Here is a 23903-nt window from a genome sequence, read left to right on the forward strand (position 1 = left end):
CTGCCGGCCGAGCCCCGCTTCTACGGACCGGGCGGTGCGGGAGGGCTGCGGCGGGGCACGGGGCTGCGGGTCGGGACGGCCGGACTGGCAGGGAATCCGGCGGGTGCGGGGCGGGAGGCGGTTTTGTTTTCCATTTATAATAAAACACATCAAAGGGAGCCCATCCGGGTCCGGTTTCTGCCGGGCCGGGGTTACAATTCTCAGCTCAGTGATCAAGGACCTCTTCGCATTGCCTTTGCCCCTTCGGGTCAGTAAACGTCCATCACGGACGGGCTGCTCCGAAACGAAAGAAGGGCGCAGCTCCGGGCCGCAGCGCCGGTTCGTTTAACGGGGAAAATAGACAGCATGTCACCTTTTTCAAAATAAACGACGCCATTCTTTCGTACATGTCGGCGATAATTATATGGTCTGGGGAACTTTCACACACACACACACAAAAAAAACAAAACAAAACCAACTAAAGGTACGAGGAGAACGGAATAAATCTCGTTTCCTTTTTCCAGCCGGGGCTCCGGAGCAGCCCGTGCGCAGAGGGAGCCGGAACGGAGGCAGGCGGCTCCGCGCAGCCCATCGCTGCGGGGCTGGTCGGTTTGGGGTTTGGTGGCGGAAAGCAGCGAACGCAACGACCCCCATCCCTGAAACTGCGCCTTTTGCCGTTCGAACGGAAACTTTCTCCGCGCTCCGCTCGCAGCCATCTCCCCCGCCCCCTCCGAGTGTTTATTTGAAGCGCGAATCACTTAGCGACAAATTCCCTCAAGGGATAACGTTCTTAACACATCGGAAAGAGGGGAGAAGAAATAATAATAATAATAACAACAACAACAACAGAGGGGGGCGAAAACTCTCGGCTTCGCCTTCCCGACGGCGGCAGCCAGCGGCGGTGCGGCGGCTCTCGGGCGCCACCTAGCGGCGAAACTAGCGGGCGGCGGGGCGAGGTCGGGGGGCCGCCTTGGGCGGCGCGGCTTCGCCCGGTGCCCGCCGGCGGGGGACCCCGCCGGCGGGCACCGGGCGAAACCGCACCGCCCTCCCGCCTCGGCTTCGTTGTCTCAGCCGGCGTACGAGCGTTGCCGGCGAGATGGGCTAATTGCTACGTGGCTCGCGGGGTGCGGAGTCCCTGTCCGCTCGGGGAAGAGACAAAAGTAGAACATTTGAAACTGCCTTTCCGAGCCGAAAGCTGCCTTACCTGAACGTCATAATTACAGTAATTATGTACACCCAAATTACATGCTAATTCAATTAGAATCAAATCGTTCTAAATCGGAATCAAATGAGGTAGCGGGAATTAATCAATGACAACATAAATAGAGAGCTTCCTTCGGGGGGGAACTCGAGCTGGCCCCGTCACCTCTGACCGCGTCCCGGGTTTTTTTTGTTTTGTTTTTTTTTTTTAATCACAATAATAATAAAAAGATGCTCTTACCGTCATCCGTGAAGCGACAGCACCTCCTACAGGGCTCCGCCGAGCGGCCGCGCCGCGAACCCGGCGCCCCGCGCGCTGCCCTCGCTGCCAGGGGTCCCGGCGGGGTTTCGCCCCGAGCCTGCGCACAGCGGCCGCTCTCCAGCCGCCCCGCTGCCCGCCCCGCTACGTGCCTTCCTAAGGGTGGCGGGCCGGCTGCGGGCCGCCCGGACCTTCAGCAGGGAGAGCCTCCTGAGTACGAGCGGCTTTGCTGAGAGCTCTTCAGCTGGTGGTCTCTGAAAGACGCGTCCAACATCGCGCTCTCCCTGCTGTAACTTTCAATCGTGGCGGCCTCACGTTGAGCACGCACCACTTCCCGGCATACCTGTGGAAGGAGGCCAGGTGTGCTCAGCGCGCACCTCAGTGGGCGCACATGGCGGGGCCCGGCCAAGTGCCCACAGCTGCAGGCATCAGCTGCCCCTCCCGGGTGGGCACCAGAACCCTGCCGCACACAGAACGCTGCCACACGCAGCCCCTGCTTTGGGAATGCACGCCCCATTGCTTGTTTGTTACCCCTTGAATTTTCCTGCTGCGTGTAACGTGAAGTTTGCCACAAGAATAGGCCTTTTCCCCTATCACACTGCCCATCCCAGAGGGACAGACAGCACATTCTTCACGAGACAACGTTTGGATTCTTCACATGGGCATTCTGAGCAGCCTCCTGTTGTTGCTCACTCAGAGCTCTCACGCACACACTGCCGCAGGGCTTGACTCCGCTGGATTGTGCACATCTTTAGTCCTGGCCACTTCATTAAGAACACTCCGAGCAACCTCATGCAGAAGCATTTAGAAGAAGGTGACATCGCTTAATGGCTCGCCCTTTCAAACTCATTCACACGTGCTTAAAAGATAAGCCAGGTCACTTCCACCATATATTATACTCTGTGCGATACTGAAAAGCGGCATGACAGTTTTAAGAAGTAGAAGTGGACTGGGAATAAAGTGCTGTTTGCCCCGGCAGTGAGGAGGGGCAGAAAGCTGCCCGTCAGCTCAGCAGCACCTTCACCTGTTCACTGATGTATCTCCACCTGCCGCCCTGAAACAGAAAGCAAAGCATTGCCTTGTGCATTTGTACCGACTGAGAACACTGGAGAAGAAGGCAGTTCTCACTGCTTTTAAATAATAAGGTATTTTATTACTGAAGTTCATAACAGCATGTGAAGAACAACAGTCACCAAGAAGAAGTCTGTTCCACAAAAACTAAAGGATGGATATTTACATTAACTTCCCACCACAAACGATGAAACACCCGGAGCAGTCGAGGCAGTAAATACTCTTTTCATGTCTTGAGAGCTTACTGAACAATAACTTGACATTGTACTGACACACACCAACAGGGGTTCAAGATGTTTAGATAGCCCTGACCAAGCTGTACACTGCAGGAGGTCAAAAAATGTTGGCTACACACTTATGTGAACTATGTCTCTCTGTTGTTTTAACTCATGAAATTGATCTCTCACGGGGAACTTTAGGAAAAATGGTGCAGTATAACACAACAACAACAACAAAAAGCCCTCTACAACATGATGTTTTGATGTCGGAAGCAGGGATTTTACCCACAGCTATCTCAAACATTTGTTACCATTTAACATGCCCCAGGATTCTTCCCTATTACTTTCTGCTTCCCCTCACAGTTGCATCAAAACAAAAATCACCACCGACAAAAATCAAGGATATCAAACGCTGCTCTGAAATACTTTCAAACACAGGTCTAGGAGTTACTGCATGTACACATAAGATATTTGCCAACAAGAATATTTATACAGTAAGAAAAATTCCGCAACATTTGTCCTAATTTACAGATATTGTAACATCATAGAAATGACGCTGTTGGCTTTATTTAGGAAATGCTAGTTACAAAGGTTGGAAAACAAAGAGCAGTGTGTAACTGAGCCCTTATTAAAGGGATCATCGAGAAGGAGACATTTTCGTTTGCACAGGCCCCCTACACTATCTCTTTTTTTTCCTCTCTCGGCTTCTGCTTCTACTCCTTCTGCTCCTTTCTCTGTATTCTACTTTACTGCACTTGTCGCCATTGCTCTCTCTGTATTTTTTCTCCTTTCTGTGCCCATCTGTGCTGGGGCTCCTGGTTTCATTTTTCCTGTGACGCTCTTCACCAGGGCTTTGACTTGGGCTTTTTCTTGTTTGCCTTTGCCTGTGACTGCTGTGACTTGTGCAAGGGCTTCTCCCTCTCCTCTCATCTGCGCTCTGGCTTCTGCTATCCCTCTCCTTTCTTTCAGTCTCTCTCTGGTATTTGCTTTTGGACCTTCTTTCCCCCTCACAGGAGCTCCATTTGCTGTTCTCCGCAGAACTATCTTGCTTTAAAAGTCTATACTTCTCCCTGTCTTTGTCCTTGTTACCGTGACTACTGGAGAGATCTTCATAAAGTTTTTCCTTCCTAGTCTTTGCTTTTCCTTCTGAATCGCTGCTGCTAGCCTCTGAAAACTTGTCTTTTTTTCTTTTCTTAGAATACATTTTCTTTTGTGCTGCTTTATCTCTGCTGTCAGTCTCACTGTCGCTGCTGCTTCCTGAAGACTCACTGGAGGATGAGGAAGAGGAGCTCATCTTATGTTTCTTGTGTTTACTCTTGCCTTTTTTCTTTTGCTGCTTTTTCTTCTTTCTGTCTTTCTTTTTCTTTTTCTTTTCCAGACGATCCAATTTCCTTTTATTTTCAAAATAAGAGAGTAGCGCAATCAGACTTGTTAACATACTCTAGATTACAGTCATTGTCTTTTAAAGTTGACTACTTCACTCGTCCTACGCAGTAAATACACTATTTTCCATAAAAGCGTGTTGAATTTCAATCCTCGTCCAGAAAAGTATTTAAAATCATTTTAAGCTTCTAACCTTGAGCTAAGCATAGATAGAATATGGTTTTTCAATTCCTTAATTTTAAAAAAAGAGAAGTACATTTTGGCCTTATCACCAGGAATACAGATAATTAATTGGTAGTGCTTTCTTACTGTCAGTCTGCTGGAGACAGTTTGGAAAATCTGCTGCTTTTATTTGTGCATTCTTGTAAGAGATTTTGAAAAGGAAAAAAAAAACAATGAGCATTCACTTCCTATTAGTGATGGAAACTGAGATTTTAAAGCCTGTTCTCCAGGCAAATAAAGCTGATATTTTCAATAACATCTTCTGTCACAAACAGAAATGTAAATGCTCCAGCCCACAATTACAGTGCTCTGTCATGCACGCGCACTCACTGCCATTTAACTGCAGAAGTTTGCATTATTAACTCATTGCTTGCTGTGCTCACTTCTCAGAAAACCAGTGACTGAATAATGACATTACCTGCAGCGTATTAGAAATATCCCTTCAGACTCATAAAATCTAAAGGACCCAAACATTTACTGAAGTTCAGCTTTGAAAATATGAAGTACTACGATTAGTTGTGTTGGGCCAGCAGAAGTTCAAACAAAGTACTGTTTTAAGTTACTCAAACTACATATACATTCCTTACTTAAAATAAACACAGAATATGCCCACTATTTTCAGTGAATGATTGGTTACATATGCAGTTACCATATGAACCTCCTACTCAGGTACCTGCTTAACAATTTACCTTTCTCCTCTTCTGCTCTCCATGTACACAGTGTGTTGGGTTGTTTTTTTTTTAACCTTGAAAGCTGACTGCAGTTTTAACCAGTGATACCTGTATGGGATCCATCTGGCAGTAGCTCTTACACACATTCATGTTACTTCAAGCCAATGTTGCAAATTAACAGAGGAAAATACTGCAAGTCACTTGATAGATGAAATGGGTAGGATAGAAGCAAATAATGAAAACCTCATCAACTTGTTATTAGAAGTACAGAAATACGAGGAGCTCCCTCTGCTGGCTTAGCTGAAGCAGCAATCTATAAACCCTTGACCCTAAAGCACACCGACACACCTCAACAGAAATAACAAGGTGCAAGGTTAGGTTCACTTCAGCTGCATGGAATAAAATAACATACTTGGCCAAGTTGTAAACCAGTAAACAAACATATATAATATTTAATTCTGGAAGAAAATACTGCCAGCAATGGAGTACAACATAATATTTTAAAACAGGAGTTGGCAGCATCTTCGATGAGCCAGTTATTATTTCAGAATCCCAGTTAGATGAGAAACAGGGCACAATGCAAAGGCATCCCAATTAGATTAGAACGGACCAATTAAGACAAAAAAAGCTAGACAAACAGACACGCTGCACAGTGCTATTTGGGGTCAAGTGTATATTAAACAGAATTCACATTCTTCCGTACTGATGGTGCTAAGCTCTTCGATGACATAGAAAAGGTAAAGGGACAAGAGAGCACGAGACAACTATGGGATCAGAGCTACTGCTGACACAGAGCCCTTCCACTTCCATACTGCACTTACCTTAAAAGTTTCTGTTTCTGTTTGGTTGATAGTGATTTTAAAAATTCAACTTCTGGATCATCATCTCCTTCACTTGCAACAAATTCCTAGAAAAATGCAGTACAACATTAAGTCCTCAGATAAAGATAACCTCCCCATTCAGATTGCTGCATTAAAAGTGATGCATCTGTGCATGCCTTATTTTTGCACAGGCACGAATGTGCTTGTATTACCAAGTCAACTGAAGACTCTTTGGGAAAAGCAACATACTTGCTGCAAGGAAAAAAAAAAAACACCCACCCACATTCTGTCTCCAAGCTGAGTAGGTGCTGTAATGTAGGGGTTATACAACAGAAGTTATTAGTAACATATGAAAAATCACTGCCAGGGAAAGAAACATTTCTGAAACAGTTAATAAAAATGAGCCAATTTTGGAGCCCACACGATTCCCTAGGATAAGTCACCTCATTTTTATCATGCTTGGATGAATAGGTACGATGCTAGTTCTGCTCAAACCCGGAGTAATTTAAGCAAATTACTTTTCTGTCTCAGTTTTGTCATTAGGAAAATGGGTATTAACATATCTACCTCACTGTTGTGTTATTAGTGTTTAAATGCTCATAAAGTGTTCTAGCAATGCAAAATACGGTAATCATACAATCTGCATACAGTACTGCAATCAACAAAGCATAGCTACTTTATGACCCTCAGTTCTTCAAATGATGTGCATCTGGTACACTACAGTTCTCCACCACAATGTTTTTAATTTTAGCCACACTTAGGAGGGGAAAGAAGAAATAAAGATTAAAAAGCTCTTCCAAAAAAAAAAAAAAAAAGAAGAAGAAGAAAAAAAAACAACCAAAAACCAAGAAACATCACACCTAATGTAAGGCTAAAGTACTCCATTTAACAGTGCCCAGATGCTGCATCTTTTCTATAGTACACACTTTTTAAAATGCAGTTACAAAGGTTGCTCCAGAAGTACTGCCTTCCATTTTATTAAGTTGGCCCACAGTGTCAGAGGCAGATGCGGGTGGTGTGGCAGTAGAGGCTGAACCTTCCCACCAATATTCCATTACATGATGCTGCTGTGTGACAGATGGCAGCAGAGGGGCAGTCTGGCAGAATGGTGTCTGACATGGAAGTGGGCACAGAGCAAAAGGTGTGTCACTGAATTCCCCCACGCAGAAAAAATTGCATCTTCTAATATTCACTGATGCTTGCCGAATGTTTATGGAGCTCAAACAGCAGATGTGAGCACAGTGAGCTGGTGGGTGGTGTGTTTCAGCCGTGGTGACAGCAATGTGAAAGACAAGTCATGTTCCAGGTGGCCATGCACAGCTCTCACACCAAAAAATTAAGAGCATCTCACTCAGTTCATCTGTGTGAATCAGCTAATGGTGGTGACCACATTGAAAAACGTTTTGTAGCTGAGAATTCACTCTATTAAACAGTGTTACTGTGCTCTTTGTTTTCATTGTTGTTTCAGTGGAAATAAATAGGAAGCATTACTTTGGGAGCAACCTACATACATCCAACTGTGGAGACAAAAGGTACTGTTGCTTTGCATTTCAAGACCAACTGAGGGCTGTTGTCTCGTCTCTAGTTTAAACTTGGTGACATGGCAGTTTGACTATCTTCCCATAGGAACAAAGGTTATTGTATAGCATCTCACTCAAGTAATGCATGTGAATTTTTCACTTTACATTATTATAGAATTGCCTCTACTTGAAGTATACTTAGTGCAGCCTAAGTAATAACAATTAAATATTTTCTCCCTCAGAAATAATAGACATAACAACATTCAGTTAACCACAAACAGCTTCAGCTATAGCACTCCTGGCAATACTTGCCATGCTTTTTCAAACATTCACGCAGAGACTACCGTTGCATCGCAAGTACGTGGCAAAACCCATAACCATTCCTTTATGAAAAATTTGATTTTTAGTCACCCAAAGGAGGTATTTAATTTTTACAAATAGATTTTAAAAAAGAGAAGGTAACTTATGATTCATCATTCTGACTAAAACAGAGCTGGAAAACACAGTAAGTTTCTGGAGATTTTCCACTGGTGCAGCTATTCAGCTTTCCTATGGATATGCATATTGGAAAACATTAAGCAGCAATTCACAAGCAATCACATTTAGATTTATAGACATTTTCAGCTTACTGGTAAAAAGATCATTACCTGTGATGGATCATTTGCGGTCAAGTTTCTCCCCAGTACATTTTGTTTCAGTGCAAACCCACTGTTTCTCATCTCCGCTATTAGCTCCGAGGGGTGCATTGATGGCCCTGTTCACAAAAATCACAGTTTGAATGTATCATTTATATCTCTCTACCTTTTTTGGACTCCACAGTAGGAATTCAGTTGAAGCTTTGTTAAGTAAAATCACAGCTAAATCAACTCAATAATCTTCTGCTGAGCAAATAATCAGATATGATTTTCTAAAACAGCAGTCTGGAGATTCAGAATAGAAAATAATTGCATTTTTCTTTAAGTACAAGGGGATTCTCTTATGTAACTTTGTCATGTTGAAAACAATATATTTAGGTAAGTGTATTTCTGCTATAGTACAAAATGCACAGAAAACAGAAAGAAAAAAGCATAAAACAAGACTCGTGAGTGCCCCTTCTCCCCTAACACAATGGGAAAATGCATTGCTACTATGTCACTAATAAAGCATTTTCCATAATTTTTCACGCATTTTTTAACTTAAACATAAAAAGTAACCATCAGCAGAAACAGACGGAAAATAAATACACGGAAAATCTGTTAGGTCCTTATTCATCCTAGGGCCCCCCAGACGTGCTGGGTGTCTGTGCTGTTACTCTAAGTCGCTCACAGCTTGCAGCTTCAGAAGCGTGCAGTACCTCAGGTTACCATAGGTGTTTGGGATTAGGCACAGCAGCTTTGTCTGCACTGTGCTGGCTTCGCTGTAACTTACGTACCCCACACCTGGCTCCTTGGCTTTAACTGAATGCTACAATTATCGAGATATAATTCCCTGAACAGGCATTTTCTCTTCATCCTAAACACACCTGCTTTTGGTAGGTCCCTTTTGGTAAATCTCCATAGCACTTCATTCACTAGCCTTCCTGTCAATGGCTGTGTAAGGCAAATGGAGAAGGCAAGCTAAAGTAAAATTCGAAGGCATGTTATACAGAGCACGGAGCAGTCAGTAATACTTCACTAAACAACATGTAAATCATAAGATCAATTTACTCTTACAGAACATATCCATCCTGCTTTGTGGTTTTGCGAGTTTCTGGGTTGTGGAGAACAAGACAATTGATTTTTTTTTTTTTTTAACATGGGTAAGTACAGAAAGTGGAATTACTATGGAAAACACAAAATAGCACTTTCTCAAAAAAAAAAAAAAAAAAAAATCAGCTTTGACTGTTCCTGACTTTTCTTGTATAACACACTGTTCACAGAAACAAACAGGCCTATATACTAAGGAAGAATGAAGAAGAGAAAACTGGACATGTTTCAGGATCCCTTGCATTTTTTCACCAATTCATTATTTTGCCAGGCACAACGATTTTCTGATGAAGGATCCCTCTCAGTCTTTACTTGAGTCCACATGGTCCATTAAGTAGGGGCTTATCTTTTTCCCCATAGATGCACTTTTACCCATAGCTCATTTTCTAGAAACAAACCTTTCAGGCATTCTTTGTTCACAGCAGCACTGCTAAGAGGTAAGTAAAGTAATTTCCTCTTCCACACAAAAAGCCAGTCACAGATGCACGACGCTACCGATTCTGGTGCATTTCTGCCCAACTGACTGCAGTTGAGCTGTAAAGCACAGACCAACACAAGTGAAGAGGGGGCATGCCAGAGTGCCTGCTCACACCAGCATCAGCACAGCCGCGCACATCATGGCTATGCTAAAAAGGAAAGTGAACATGGCTAAAGCAAATTTATAGAAGCCTTGCTGCCATGTTTATTAATGACATCAAGGAGACACATTCATAGCTCCATCTGCAGTGCTTCAGCATGGAACTACCATAGGAAGGAGAGCTGACATATCGCTCTCACTCCTGTCTGGTGGACATGCACAAGTTACACCAAATGTACTACAAGACCTTGAGATTAAAGCAGTTTATGAATTCAATTGTTTCTTATCTGGTCTTCCTTTAAAACTGTACGTTAAGGACAGATGGTAAGCTTGGGCTGAGCGGCTCTCAGTTGGCTAAGCTCTCGGGAATCGATGCTACCTAAGTACTCCACAGTCGGCATCCATCAATTTTCAATCACTCTTTCATCAGAAAAGAAACATACTTTGTGTACTGTGCAAATGGACACCCCCTGTCCTGGTTTTACCAGTATTCCATACCATGCGGCAGGCTGCTGGGTGTGCACAGCAGCGTTATCTTGTTCTCTCCCCTTATCTTAATGGCGTGGTTATTTTTTCCTTCTCCCCAAAAGGGACCCCGTTTTTGTACCATGCTTCAAACCACAACATCCTCAGATATGCATTCCTTAGGGACTTGTGAGACTGCCCGGGAAGAAGCCAGCTCAGTGATCTCACGCAGGTGAAAAGAACCAGAGAGGACATTATATCATAAGTTAATAGCAAGCTAGATGTAGAAATTCTGTAAAAATAGCAGATTGCTAGGAATCCTAACAGAAGTCTCTCAGTGTTCCACCGTCAGCTAACTAAAAATAAGCTTAAAGCCATAATGTTTCATCATCTGTTTCTTATTCTTTCTGAAACAAGTCAAATAGAGTACCTTGCTATTTTTAAATAGCAATTTCTCAATCTTCCAAGCTTATTTTCTAGAATTTACATTTTTATTTTTCACATTTTTTTTATCTTTTTCACAGCCTGAAGAACTACTGTTTTCAAGCAAATAGGCTGCTATTTCTTCCTGCTTATTCTCAGAGTTCTTAACATTTTTATTCTCTCTTATATTTTGTTCAAGGTAGTTTTAAAGGAGAAAAAAAAAAAAAAAAAAAAAAAAAAGGACGGGTTGGGACATTAAACCTGAAAACTCAAACCATTCAATGAAGTGCAGAAAGAAGGATTTTAGTCTTCAGAAAGTACAACCTGAGCACAACCTTAGCTTGACAGCTGTTGGTGCATCTCTACAATATTCATGCAATTAAATAAATAGAAGAGCTGTAAGTAGAATTTTTTTGAAGCCCACGTGAGCATCAATTATGCTGGATTTCACAAGGATATCATACGAAGACTTCTACAACATATTGTCAATTTGTTTCTATAATAAGGAGCCCTCCAATTTCTTACTGCACTTTACTGAGACCAATTTAACAGAATCAATTCTGCTTCTATTAAACAACCAGGGGGCAATATAATTCTGGATTTCAATTACTGACCGCCTAGCTTACAGCAGGCTCTCCCACCCCACATTATTACCCCCACTCACAGCCCTGAAACAAGAGAACCTATAGCCAAAACTGTCATTTTCCATTTTGTCTGTATTTTTCAACAAAGCCACAAACGCAAAGAGCGTGTGTAATGCTTTGTTGTTGCCAGAATGTTTCCTCTAATGAGCATGGGCAAAGGACTGCTCCTTGGGAGAACAATGCTAGCTGTAACACGCCGTCCAGCAGACCTCCATTAAAATGTCTAAAGCACATTTTTCAAATTATCCAGTATTAGCCAACAGGACATTAAAACCTTTTTTCATAACAACTGTGATTAAATACCACTTTTTCTACAACAGTTTCAGTGGCAGTAAGGACAGACCATAATACTGTGATTGCCAGTATCACCAAGATAGTACTTTTCCATCTATCTGCTTGTGCTACCCTCGACAGCGTCAGCTCAACTTACTGATAAAAGCTTTCACTACTGTCACCAGTACAGACAAACAAACCCATCTATTCTTTGCAATCGATGACATCCCTATCTAGATTTTTATTACAGAATACATATGAAAAGCAAAGAGGTAAGAAGCAGTAATACTGTAACCAACATTCCTGCCTGTGGCAGAAGAAATCATCCCAGCCAGTACATAGCAGATGCAGTTACATATTGTTGCAAATTGAAATAAGCCATTCCATATTAAAAAAAAAAAAAAAGAAGAACTGAAAAAAGCAGTATATTCTTCATGGTGCCATTTTAATCACAACTTTTTAACCTTCATTTCAACCAATGCTCATTTTTTGTGCCAACAGAATATTCAGAATGTGTTTGGGCTTTTCTAGAGCTTCCCCATTCCTCACCATACCATCAGCTATCTCCTCACTTGCTAACAGAGATAAAATTTATACAAACGCAAATAAAAGCACACTGACTTATCTGCTAGCCCTTCATCAGTACACTTCACATTCAGTATACTCCTCTCTACCTAGGCTAAAAAAGTCACTTACAAACCAAGGACAAGAGACTCTGAAGGCTTATCCATTATTACCATGTGCTTTTTGTTAACAAAGTAGAATGGTGATGGCATGCTTAGGCCTTTCTCATGTTCACCTTGGACAGCATGATGCCGTAATTCTTCCAAAAAGAAATTTGATTTGCTATATGATAGCAATATTAAAGCCATGCTCTGTTGTTGAATAAATCAATCACATTGGCAACTGCCAATCAGATCTTAAAACCTTATTAGTGATCTCTAAGCAAAACAGATAGGAATTTATTGAATTACCCATTGAAGATGAACAGTGCATCATAAGCTCACAAGCAATACAACTCCACTGGCTGAGAGCAGCATGGCTGCATGCTACAGTTTCTAAACAGGAACATAAAAGAAACAAACAGCGCCTGGTTCTGTTGTGTCTGCAGCTGAGCAGGTAGACTACTGCAGACCTGTGAACACCAGGAAGACTGCATACAGCCCTTTCACCTGAAATAAGTGTTGGAAAACCACGCTGCTGGTTGCCTTAGCAGATGATCACAAGAAGGGTGAATATAGGCTGAAATCACTTAGACACAAGGCTTTTTGGGTTTTGCTTTAAAAGACAACCTAACTTCAAAATGATGAGACAGGTTTGTCAATAATATACCCACATACTTTTTGTGCTCTCCACACAGTTTTGTAGGTTCTTTTTTCAGGTGGATTAAAAGGAAATGGAACAAAAAAGGGAAAGAATTACAGGCTGAGCCTAATCACACCATATCTTCTGTGAAGTTTCACTGCAGTTGTGGCAGAGATAAGAGTAGACACTTCTCATTTATCTAAAGGACAAAGAGCTATTATCATAATTATGTGATCGTGACCCTGGTCGTGAAGAACCCAGCAAGTTTATGCAGCCTCCACTAATTCAGAACTGATCATTTTTCACTGATAATTTTTCCATCTCTTTTGGGGATGACTACATTCAGACCATATTTACACTTCAAAGCAACTGCTGCAGTTGGCATTGAGAGAAACCAACGAATACAAAACCTCTGGCTTTTAATTAGCTTTTCTTCAGAGCATCTGCAGTTTAACTGAATGTAACACATTGCCGTGCTTTTGTCGCAGGCTATTTCAGAGAATCTTGAATTTTTAAGAAGTAAAAAAACATTTAAATCATCAAACTGCTACAGGAATCCATATTTATTACTCAAATGCCATTCACACCAAATACAGAGGGTTCTGAAGCAGAAGTGGAGGATTATTCTGAAATGAGATAGTTCTTGAACTACGCGAAGACTCTGTTAGGGCTCCTACTGCTCACAATCAAAAGTCTCAGCTGCAGACCGTAAAGGAAAGTTTCGTGTGCAATTCTGCAGATGACCATTTATACTAATGGTCACAGTTAGCATATTCAAATACCTCTCCTTTGTTAATACAGATTCAAGAGAACACTTCAATCCATTCCTGCATTCCCAATACAATGCACTTCTTATCTGTGGGAAAACAAAATGGTACCACATCTGTCGCCGGAAAACATGCAGGGAAATTCTACTCATAAAATAATACAGACATAGATCCCATTTTTCTTGTCTAAGTATGGCTGACGATTTCAATGATCTCTATGGCACGGGATTTCACACCCCCAAAGAAGCTGAAGATCAGAGAGCAACAGACAAGCACAGTGAGTGTGGGGATGCTGGGGTAACACAAAAGTAGCACAAGCTTTAGGAGGTGCTGATGAGCCTTCAGAAGGCTGCATTTACACTGACACACCAAAAGCCTTTTCATCTTGGTAGAATGTCAGACACTAGATACACATACATATCACTCAGTCACATTTTGACTTTTGTTTGCGTCAGTTTTCCATAAATATGTAAACCATTTTGCAGAATTGTTTCTTCACTGCATAGAACATATATGGAAGCAGTTGACTGTAACATTTTGAAAGCAGTGCACAGCAGAGAATGATGCCCAGCACTCTCCAGCCTAGGTTCAATAGGCCAAGAGCATCAAATTGGACTGATTTATCTGACCACGGCACTTACAGGCAATGTTGAAGTGAATTAACAAAATTACTTCATATGTTTTTTGCACGTAAAACCTATGAGTCTGTGTTCTAATAATGTTAAGCAAACAAAAAGCATGGAAAAGCACCAGAACCAACAGCAGTTGCTGGTTAACAATTAAAATGAAGGATTATACAGGCAAACTTTTAGATGCTAGTGGCATGTTTCTACTCTCCATATCACATACTCCATATGTGCATATACACACATATATGCACAGCTGCACGTAAAGTCAGAACCACAAGAGATGCTTTCATCTTGTCTGAACTTTGAAAGTTAGATTTTACCAGTTAAAAAAAAAAAAAGTAAAGTAGTTTAGCCCAAAGCAGCATTTTGATTGCCTAATTTAACTTTGTAAAGGAGAAGTAAATCTTATCAGTTGGTCTCTGTACGTGTCACAGTTGGAGCATTCTAACACTACTTCGCAGTTTCCAGTGATCAAAGTAAGTTACTTTATATCTAAAACTAAGAATTTCATAATGGAAATAATGCAACATCAGGGGGTGCAGTTATCATGAAATAATTACACTCCTGGGAGATTACAGACAAGGCTGTACCCCAGGGGTGTGATTATCCCATGCTAACCACATCCACTGAAATTGCCTTATTGCAGAAATAATCTCTATTCACTGGTGAGATATTATTCAAAAGGCGCTTTTTTAATGGTAAGATTATTATTTTTTTTCCTAGTATGAATTACCTGCTAGATTAGTAAAATAGTCCCAGAAGCAAAATAACCAAGCCTAAGCTAAGGGACTGATTGTAATTATTTTGCTGTTTGCTGGTGCACTGCAGTGTATTTTACATCATGAAAGATAGAGGTCTTCACTCGAACAAACCAGAGTTGTGTGCCATGCGCGCTGCACCCCCATGCTGGTTCCACCTGAGCAAAGCAGAGTCAGCAACTGGTCTCTGTGTGAGATACTCAACGCTGAAACCACTTAGAGATTGCTGTTCTGGATTCCATGCAGGAAGGAAGATGACAATGCAGCCATCACATCAGATAAACGCAAAGACCAGTAGCTTTTGCTGAATGGAGAGAACTGCACCTCTTTCCTCAAAGACTAACAGAGTAGAACTTCAGATAACCCAACTAAATCCAACAAAGTCTCATTTTCATTCATTTTAAGTTAAGCTTTTATTCTGTGGCTGAAAAGCCTGAGTCCAAATAAGGAATTTTGCTCTGCTCTCTTCCTGAAGGAGAACATTAGAACACCTATTGCACCTGCATTAAGCGCTATTCAGCGTTTTCTCTGTGCGTTGGGATGCATCATTTATAGCATATAAAAGGAACTAATACTGGCAATTAAAAGTGAAATGTACATTTCTCATGCCTGCAGCAGAAGGTCTTCCTAAGAGCAGACCAGACTACTTTGAAAAACTTCAGGCAACAAAACATCAAGAAACGCAAGAATGTTGGAATGCAGTAACTGTGCTTCTTGGCAGATCACCATCCCAACCACTAATTCACTGTTCTGTTCACATGCTACTTCTTTCCCTTTGACATGACTCGTTTCTGCATTACTTTCTTTTATTTTAAAATCCCACTGAAGCTTATTGATTTGAGCATTTAAAGATGCTGCACTTTTATTAAATTGAAGATGCCATTCAAAGACGACCTTTTGAAGGCATCTTAAATTTTTGGAGGAGGACAAGGCAAGATGGGGATGGGCAGCTTCTGCTTCCTGTTGGCTCTCTGGTTCAGCCACAGGACCTCCTGCAGGGGCTGGGATAGACCCAGAGGCATTTTCTTCTTTTTGAGGGTACAGAATAGCGTTGAACAGTGTTTGATGGGCACAGGCCAGGCACCAGCACAGCACAGCGGGCTCTAACTCTTTTGTATTGCCAGGATCAGGGCACACCTTTTTAAAACATTCTGTCAGCTTTTTAGGATTCTGCACTTGATAAGAGGTGAATTCCAAACCATTCAGAGATGGTAATTAATACCTGCCCACTCCTCCCACACACCTTGCCACCCACAGCCATCCTGCCTCAGGGCACATCTCTGGCTGGTGTTTTGCAATGGTTGTTTAACCACTGATAAAACCAGAAACACAAAGAAGACACAGCAATAGGATTGTGCCAGTTTGAATATCCCAGCTGTATTCAAAAATTTCAAAGCCTATTTTAACTTGCCTGTAGTAAAGAACTTTTTAATAGCCCTCACAGTAAGGTTCCCAAATTGCTAGAATACCACATTAAGTTCATGGTCAATGTATATGAGTGTCTGCTATCTACAAAATGGCAAAACCACATGTAACCTCAGGCCAGCCCCCAGCAATGATAAACAAGAAAGTAACTAAGAAAAGTAACTATGAAAGCAAATAAAACCACACTGCAAGTGAAGGAATCAATACTGTGACTAGCAACTACTATGCTACTATAAAGCTTGTAACAATTCTAACATGCTTTGGTCAGATCCATCTTCATCTCAACCCTTCAAGCCCCATGTTGGGCATCGAAAAGGACTGCTATGGTCTAATTTGGCAGTCAGCTCAGCACCACACAGCCATTCACTCACCCCTCCTCCCAGCAGGAAGGGAAAAAGAATCAGGAGAAAAAGCCTCATGGCAACCCAGATTGGAGATGAATTTACTGAGACAGAAAAGCAAAGTTGACGTGAAATGCCATTGCTCACCACCCGCCAACCAATGCTCAGCCAGTCCCCAAGCTGTGGCAGTCCCCAACCAACTCCCCTAGTTTTATACTTCCATACTGTGTGGCATCATGCAGAACAGCCCTTTGGCCAGTTTAGGTCATCTGTGCTGGTTCTGTCCCCTCCCAGCTCCCTGTGCCTCCCAGCCCCCCACTGCCAGGGCAGTAAGAGAAGTTGAAAAGCTGAAACATCCCTGGCTCTGTGCAGCACTGCTCAGCAACAACTACAACGTTGGTGTGGGATCAACAATGGTTTTTACCTAAACAGAACACAACATCTTAGCAGACATTATAGAGAAAATTAACTCTGTTCCAGCTGAAATCAGGACAATAGGCTAGATTGGATCCATCAAAGAAAATCAGTTTCATAAGCTATTTGCAGTCCTGGAATATTAACTGTTATACTATTTTTTTTTATTATTATTATCATATCTCTATTTCTTAGATCGTTGTACTCTTCATTTATGAGACTACACTTACATTTCAATTTTCATAACACATAAAGTAGGAACAAGCTTTCAGAGATGGAGTTCCTACAGAAGGAATTACCTCCTAACTTTTCCAAGTATTACTGTCTTTAAATAGTATTTTCTGCCTTCTAGGCCAATCAAATTAAGGAATGGCACAGCAGAACACATTTTCAGTGTATTAGAAAATAATCAGAAAAAAAAAACCAACTAGGAATAAGCAGCTTAGGAATAGTAATGGACATAATTACTGATAAAGAGAAGCAGGAAGAAGCAAAGCTCAGAGAGCTGTGTTTTATAGAGGAAGACAAACATTCTCAGAGGTGCAAACTGGTTCAGCATTAAGGCTCATAAAAAGATTTAATGAAAGGAAACAACAATGAAGAGAAATGGTCAAAGCAAGATTATACTGTGCATGTGGGGGGGGTTGATCAGAACATGACAGGTTTTGGCTTTCTAGCATTGCAGTGCCCTGTCAGGAAATGTAAAAACACTGTTCTGACAAACTGACTTTACCCTCAGCTAAGGCTAAGTTTACAGAGCTGATGGTAACACCTGCGTAGAGCTCTCAGCAACACGAAGACAAGGGCTTAATCCCCCATCCCAGACAACATAGGACTGGTATCAGGGTTCAGTTCAAAAAATGGTAAAATTTTTGTAAAATGAGATGTAAGCTTCACATAATGTGCATAAATTATGAGTCTTAAGAGAATTACTGAATTAAATAATTTGTGTTCTCACTTAACTGCATACTTCATGTAGAGTCAAGGAAACTCCAGAACCCCTCAGAGGAGCATAACTTAGCTTGTTATTAAATCAGATGAAAATTTAGAAAAGCTGATGAGAGAATTGCATGCCTGAGGTTGGAAAAAGCAGACAACCTTTTTTACTGCTGATCTAATTAATGATATTACCCGTTCCTATAAACCTCTTATCTGCTATTAAATGAAGAAGTTACAATTGTTTTAAATTTTACCACCAATGTTTTTACATACAGTTTTCCTGAAAGAAAAAATGAGAAGGTAGTAGTATCATTACAGCTGACTATTCAAACCCAAGATCACAGTGCCTTACAAATTATATATACAAACCCCAACCTGTCACCCGCCCCTACTCGCTGAAATCCTTCCTCTCAGCCTGCTAAAGACTGTGCTCAGCACAGCACACTGTCTTCCAACTTGGAAATGTGGGGTCATTCGCACAGTCTGAGTACATGTAAACAGTTTTACAGCTTTTTCCTAGCACAAAATTCATCCTGCACATTAAATCCCTCTCTTAGGCTTCACATGACTGTTTGGAAAGATGCCCAGACAGCATCTCTCTCGTAGGAAACACACAGCATTCCAACTTTCCTGCATCTAGATAATTAGTTCAGTTGGGTTTGAAGCAAGCAGTTAGCCTTACACTGACACTGTGAAGTGTAGGCATTAGAAATAATGAGTCCATTTTCAAGCTGGTGCAAGCATGCACCAAATATTTTCAAATTTCCCAGCCAAGTGCTCCTAAAAATTGCCCACATCATTTGAACTGGAATAAAAAACTTCTGTAGCATAAAAGCACATCTGACATGTAACAGCTGCACTGTATAATTCTACCCCCACCAAATGCTCCAAGCACAATTCTGTCTAAGGTAAGAATGAGGTAAGAAGATGATTTGATGTTATAACCTATGGAATATAAAGGCTGAGAATGTCAACTGCAGGATCACTAACACAATGGTATAATCATCAGACAATGCCTAGAAGCAGAGGAGCATAAGAAGCATTGTTTCCTTCAACTTAAGTCTTCTATGCCTCATCCCAGAGAAGTGAAATATCTGCGTGGTGCAATTCTGAAAGGCAAGACTGTTGGTAGGCCCAGCGTGAAATAAAACTAAGAGCTACTATATAAAATAGATATCCTGAGTAGAAACAGAAGAATAGGTGTGCAGTCGTAGTGATATCCCTGCAAAAGTGAATGATCATGATTTTGAAGTGCAGTAGCGAGTCCGAAGACTCACCCACGTTACCAGGTGTCTCTTAACAGACCAAGATTTTGAAAATATTAAAAGCATTACTAACTAGAGTCAGCTTACAGCACTCTAGGCAAACATCATTTAATTTGAACGCTTACATCCACTTCTTTATTAAAACCTAATTAAAAAAAAAAAGTTCACAAAGCAATCAGAAGCCAGCTGAAAGGAAACCAGGAAAGCTCAGTTCCAGTTACTCATCCATTTATAGAAGTGTAATCAAATACATTAAAAAAATCTCTCCATTTTTCCAAATGATTAACAAAAATATATTTATTTATTATATATTTATACACTACAGCTTTTTAGAGCACTTTGCCTGAACCTGAACTGGGACAGTCTTTGACAATACATTACATGATTACTTCTTTGGTAATTCTCATTCCAACGGAAACCATTTCACTGCAGCTTCTGACATTTTGTCAGAGGAAAAATCAACAGCAACAGTCTTTAGAGATTCTTCTAAAAATGATTTAGTAACCAGAAAATTAGATCCCTAGCATTTGAAATGATCTGAAATGTTGGATAGAACATATGAAATCTTTTCCCCATTTCACCAACCTTTCGAAAGAAGATAAAATTTGCAAAATTGAACCCGAGAAGTTTTCCCCACGTTTTTATCCAGACCCTTAGAAAGGCATTTGCTGCCTACCTGAACCATCACTGGACACTGAGCTGGCGTTGATTCCAGAAAGGCCGAATAAAGGACATTCTCGATCAGTGTTTACGTGGCCCCACTTGTGGCACTTAATGCATCTCACATTCCGCACCTAAAAGGTAAAAAAAAGAAGCCAAACAACACTGGCATAAGTTAGTTAACAATACAACTTAACATTTACAGAAACATTTGCATTATTAGCCAGAAGAAATGCTTTTAGACTCACTGAGAAATACAATAAAATTAAGTCCATGTGGATTCTCGGCAGCTAGGTAATATTTGCAATACACTCAAGACCTCCACAGAGTGAAATGTATGTGACTTGCCTGGATGCCAAACGGCTGGTCTCTGATATTCATGTCATCCTTAGCATATCTGTTACACAAACACAAAAAGCAAATATATTGTAAATTCACTTTGTTTTGTAAACCATCACACACCAAACTACTTTGAGACCTTTACAGCTTTTACTAATTAACTGCATGGGCATGAATGATTACACAAACGACCCGCTAAGAAATGAAACTGAAAAGAAAGAAGAAAAAGAAAAGGCCATGGAAGGTAAATTAAAGAATATATTTTCTGTGGATGAAATCCAGACATCTTACTTTTCTCGAGGGGCGACTTTTTGCCATTCAAATTTGTATTCAGTCTCTCCTTCTTGCTACAAAACAAAAAGCATGACAAATTTGAGCTTTTTCTACACACTTCCAGTAAGCAGGTAGAAAACGTAATGAAACAATGTAATAAAATACCTCTTTAGTTTCCTCTTCGAATTTTCAGAAATCATGAAAAGGAAAGAGACAATATATTAATTATATACATATACAATGCAGCTGGTGCCCAATCTGGAAGTAAAACATGTTGAACTATATACTAATACAACAGTAACTTAATTAAAATAGAGAACACATAATCAGCTTCTAGTATATGCAGTTGCAAATCCTTTAAAACCAAATCATCTGTTAAAATTACATTGCTGTGATATACAAGCACAAAAACTTGCAAATTCTAGCCAGAGAAACACTGTGCAATGTGCACTTTGCAGTGCTGCAAAGTTCTCTTTAGTTTTCATAGAGCGAAAATTCATTTCCTAGTCAGTGCATCTATCATAGCAGTTATAGAGGGACTCTCCCTGTCAGATGGTTATCATTAACTTGATTAATATGCAAATTCAGAATTTAATGGAGGAAGTCTAGTTAGATTTCTCCACTCATATTTCTCAAAATAAGTGCTTCCTAGACTACAGACTGTTAAAATGTGTTTCTTCATTAGCTAATTCATAAAAAATAAATCACAATTTACGAAAGGTTTTCCTCTCACAAGGTTTAATGTAATTCCTGTCAGGCATGGGTTTACTGCAAAGTTCTATTTATATTAAACTGAATATTTTGCTTACCAGGATCTCAAAAATACCCTAAAAACTATTTAATAAACATGACTGTGTCATTCACTGTGTCAGTCCCATAGGCCCATACTTATCATTTCAGTTTCATGTTTTAAAAAGGTCACGTTTAAGGGAAAGATAGTAAAATATTTCTGTTCTATATTTTGTGTAATAATTAAAACAAAAATTATCAAGAACAAAATTTCAGTTTGGTGGAGATGGTATTTCTGGGCTTGCAAGAAGTGACAAGAGTCCAAGCCTCCTTCAGAAGGTCAGTCAGCCTTCAGGGCTTTGAATCAGCCCTGGTGAGCCTTCTCAGGCCCACTAGCTGGGAAGCATGCCTGGGCCACACGCTGGCTTTACTGAGTCCTCCTGTCTCAGCAGGTCAGCAAAACAGCTACAGGACAACCTGTTTTCAGGGAGAAACTCTTACAAATTATGTTTTCTTACTCCTGCGCATACAACTATCAGTCATTAAAACTTAACAACATCAATGTGTCCGCAAGGCTTTCAGGAACTCCTGCTCATGAATGTACTAAATACAGTCACAGCCAGACGCACCAGAGTTAGGTCATCCAGTATTTATTATTCACAAGACATCAGCTAATTAACATCTTGCTTTGGTACTCCCATGCCTGACATGGATCAAGCTGAATTTCAGGCAGAAGTTTTATGCAAAAGCTACTTTGCTATTTCTAAAAAGGAGAGCTGGCCAAAATAGTTTGTGGTGCTGAAGCCAACGTGCTGGTAAAGTCTAGTTTTCCTCACCCAGTGCTTTATAATGCCTTAAAGAAACACCCATGGCCAAGCATAGAACCTCTGATGTTGTCATACCTTCCCTTCACACTGAACTTAAAAAGTATTTCTCAATTTGATTGAAATTAAAGTACTGTGCAATCAAAATTATTAAATATGATCCATCTCTGCATATTTCCAGTAGGAAAACAAAAAGCAACACCTTCTAGCATTACTCCTCTATGACCATGCTGTTTTAGTATCTAAATGACCATATTTATTTGTTCAGAGCAATGTTAGCTCTGCCTGCCCACAAACAGACATCCCAGTACCTTTCTTTGCTCCAGGTGGGGCCTCATACATGAAGTTAAGACCATTCTTCACACGCTCATCTCCCATAAGCAACCTAAAAGGAACAGTTTGGAGTGTTATACACAAAGCGTTCACATAGGTATTGGTTAATGAAAAAAGAAAAAAGAAACACGCAGCAAAAAATCAGGATAATAACCAGAAACTTTCCATCTGTTAATCAGCATACCAAAAGCTGAATATACAAAAAAAAAAAAAACAAGGGGCCAGTCAATGCTTTATGCTTTTGCATGCTTCACTGCGTACCAAAGATCAGACATTTCAATCACAGCTGAAATGCAGTTCTGCATCAGAATGTTTCAATATCAGGTCACCTACCTGTCCTGTTCTTTGTAGCACTGACTGAGGGAGAATCTGATTAATGTTGATAAATATCTAAGAGGGAGGATGGAGGCAAATGGATGAGGCCAGGCTCTTCTCAGACACACGTACTGATGGGACAAGGAGCAATTGCCTAAAACTTGTATATAGGAAGTTCCATACAACGTGCAGAAGAAATTCTTTGCGGTAAGGGTGATGAAGCACTGAAGCAGGCTGCGCAGAGAGGTTGTGGAGCCTCTTTCTATGGAGACATCCAAGACCCACATGGAAGCCTACCTGTACAACCTATTGTATGGTACCTGCTTTAGCAGGGGTTGGACTCGATAAACTCTTGAGGTCCCTTCCAACCCCTGCAATTCTGTGGTTCTGTGATTTGAAAGCAGATCTTGTCAGTTCTGCTCAGACAGCAGTTTTCTAATCACCATCCTCATCTGCTGCCATGGTCAGAGAGAAACAGTGTTTCAAGTACTCAGGAAGAGCTGACTCTCACCTGTTATCATAGGACTCCTGTTCTTTGAGATACTGTTGCATTAATTCTTCTTGTTTCTTCTTATCGTAGGATATTTTCTGTTCCGCCATCCATACCTAGTTAAAACAAGAGGGTTCTGCTTCAAGCGGACTGTAAAACTGTAGGGTACCATAAAACACACCCTATAACCACTTCATTGGTTTAGCGTGCTGAAAATCAGCTTCCATCAAAGCATAATTTTGATAAGCTAAAACTTCAATGACATTTGAGAACAAAGGCGGGGAAGCTGAGTAAGGCGGGGGGAAAACGAAGCTCGGACGAGACGCAGGGGACGCCGCAGCGCTGGGTGCAGGGGGTGCAGGAGCGCAGAACGGCGGGCAGCAAGAGGCAACGCCGCGCCAGGCGGGGCTGGAGCCAGGGAACGGAGACGGCCGTCCGAGCCCGGGAGGCCTGGGCCGCGGCCGGGATGCGCCGGAGGGCCGCTCACCTTTTTGATGTTGGACTTGGAGGCGGGGTGGAAGTCCTTCTTGCACATGAAGTTGGCGAACGACTTCCCCATGGCGGCGGCGAGGAGCGATCCGCCGGCTGAGCGCTACCGGCTCCAGCGCTCGCTGCGGGCCTTCCGGGCCGGCGGGCGGGCCTTCCTG

At 41.4% G+C, this 23903-nt stretch overlaps 1 protein-coding gene across 1 annotated transcript; it reads right to left on the bottom strand.

Moving 5' to 3' along the window:
- Window positions 1–2566: 2566 nt before the first annotated feature.
- Window positions 2567–23903, bottom strand: CIRSR (corepressor of RBPJ and splicing regulator). The gene is made up of 10 exons (XM_031599450.2): window positions 23744–23903; window positions 23278–23372; window positions 22430–22503; window positions 20731–20744; window positions 20584–20639; window positions 20302–20350; window positions 19970–20087; window positions 7992–8098; window positions 5825–5910; window positions 2567–4118 (listed from the first exon to the last, which is right to left on the bottom strand). The coding sequence occupies exons 1-10, from the start codon at window positions 23813–23815 to the stop codon at window positions 3407–3409; spliced, it is 1383 nt and encodes a 460-aa protein (XP_031455310.1). The 5' UTR covers window positions 23816–23903; the 3' UTR covers window positions 2567–3406.

Source organism: Phasianus colchicus, chromosome 7 (assembly GCF_987193195.1).
Source record: "Phasianus colchicus chromosome 7, bPhaCol1.hap1.1, whole genome shotgun sequence".
NCBI lineage: Eukaryota > Metazoa > Chordata > Aves > Galliformes > Phasianidae > Phasianus > Phasianus colchicus.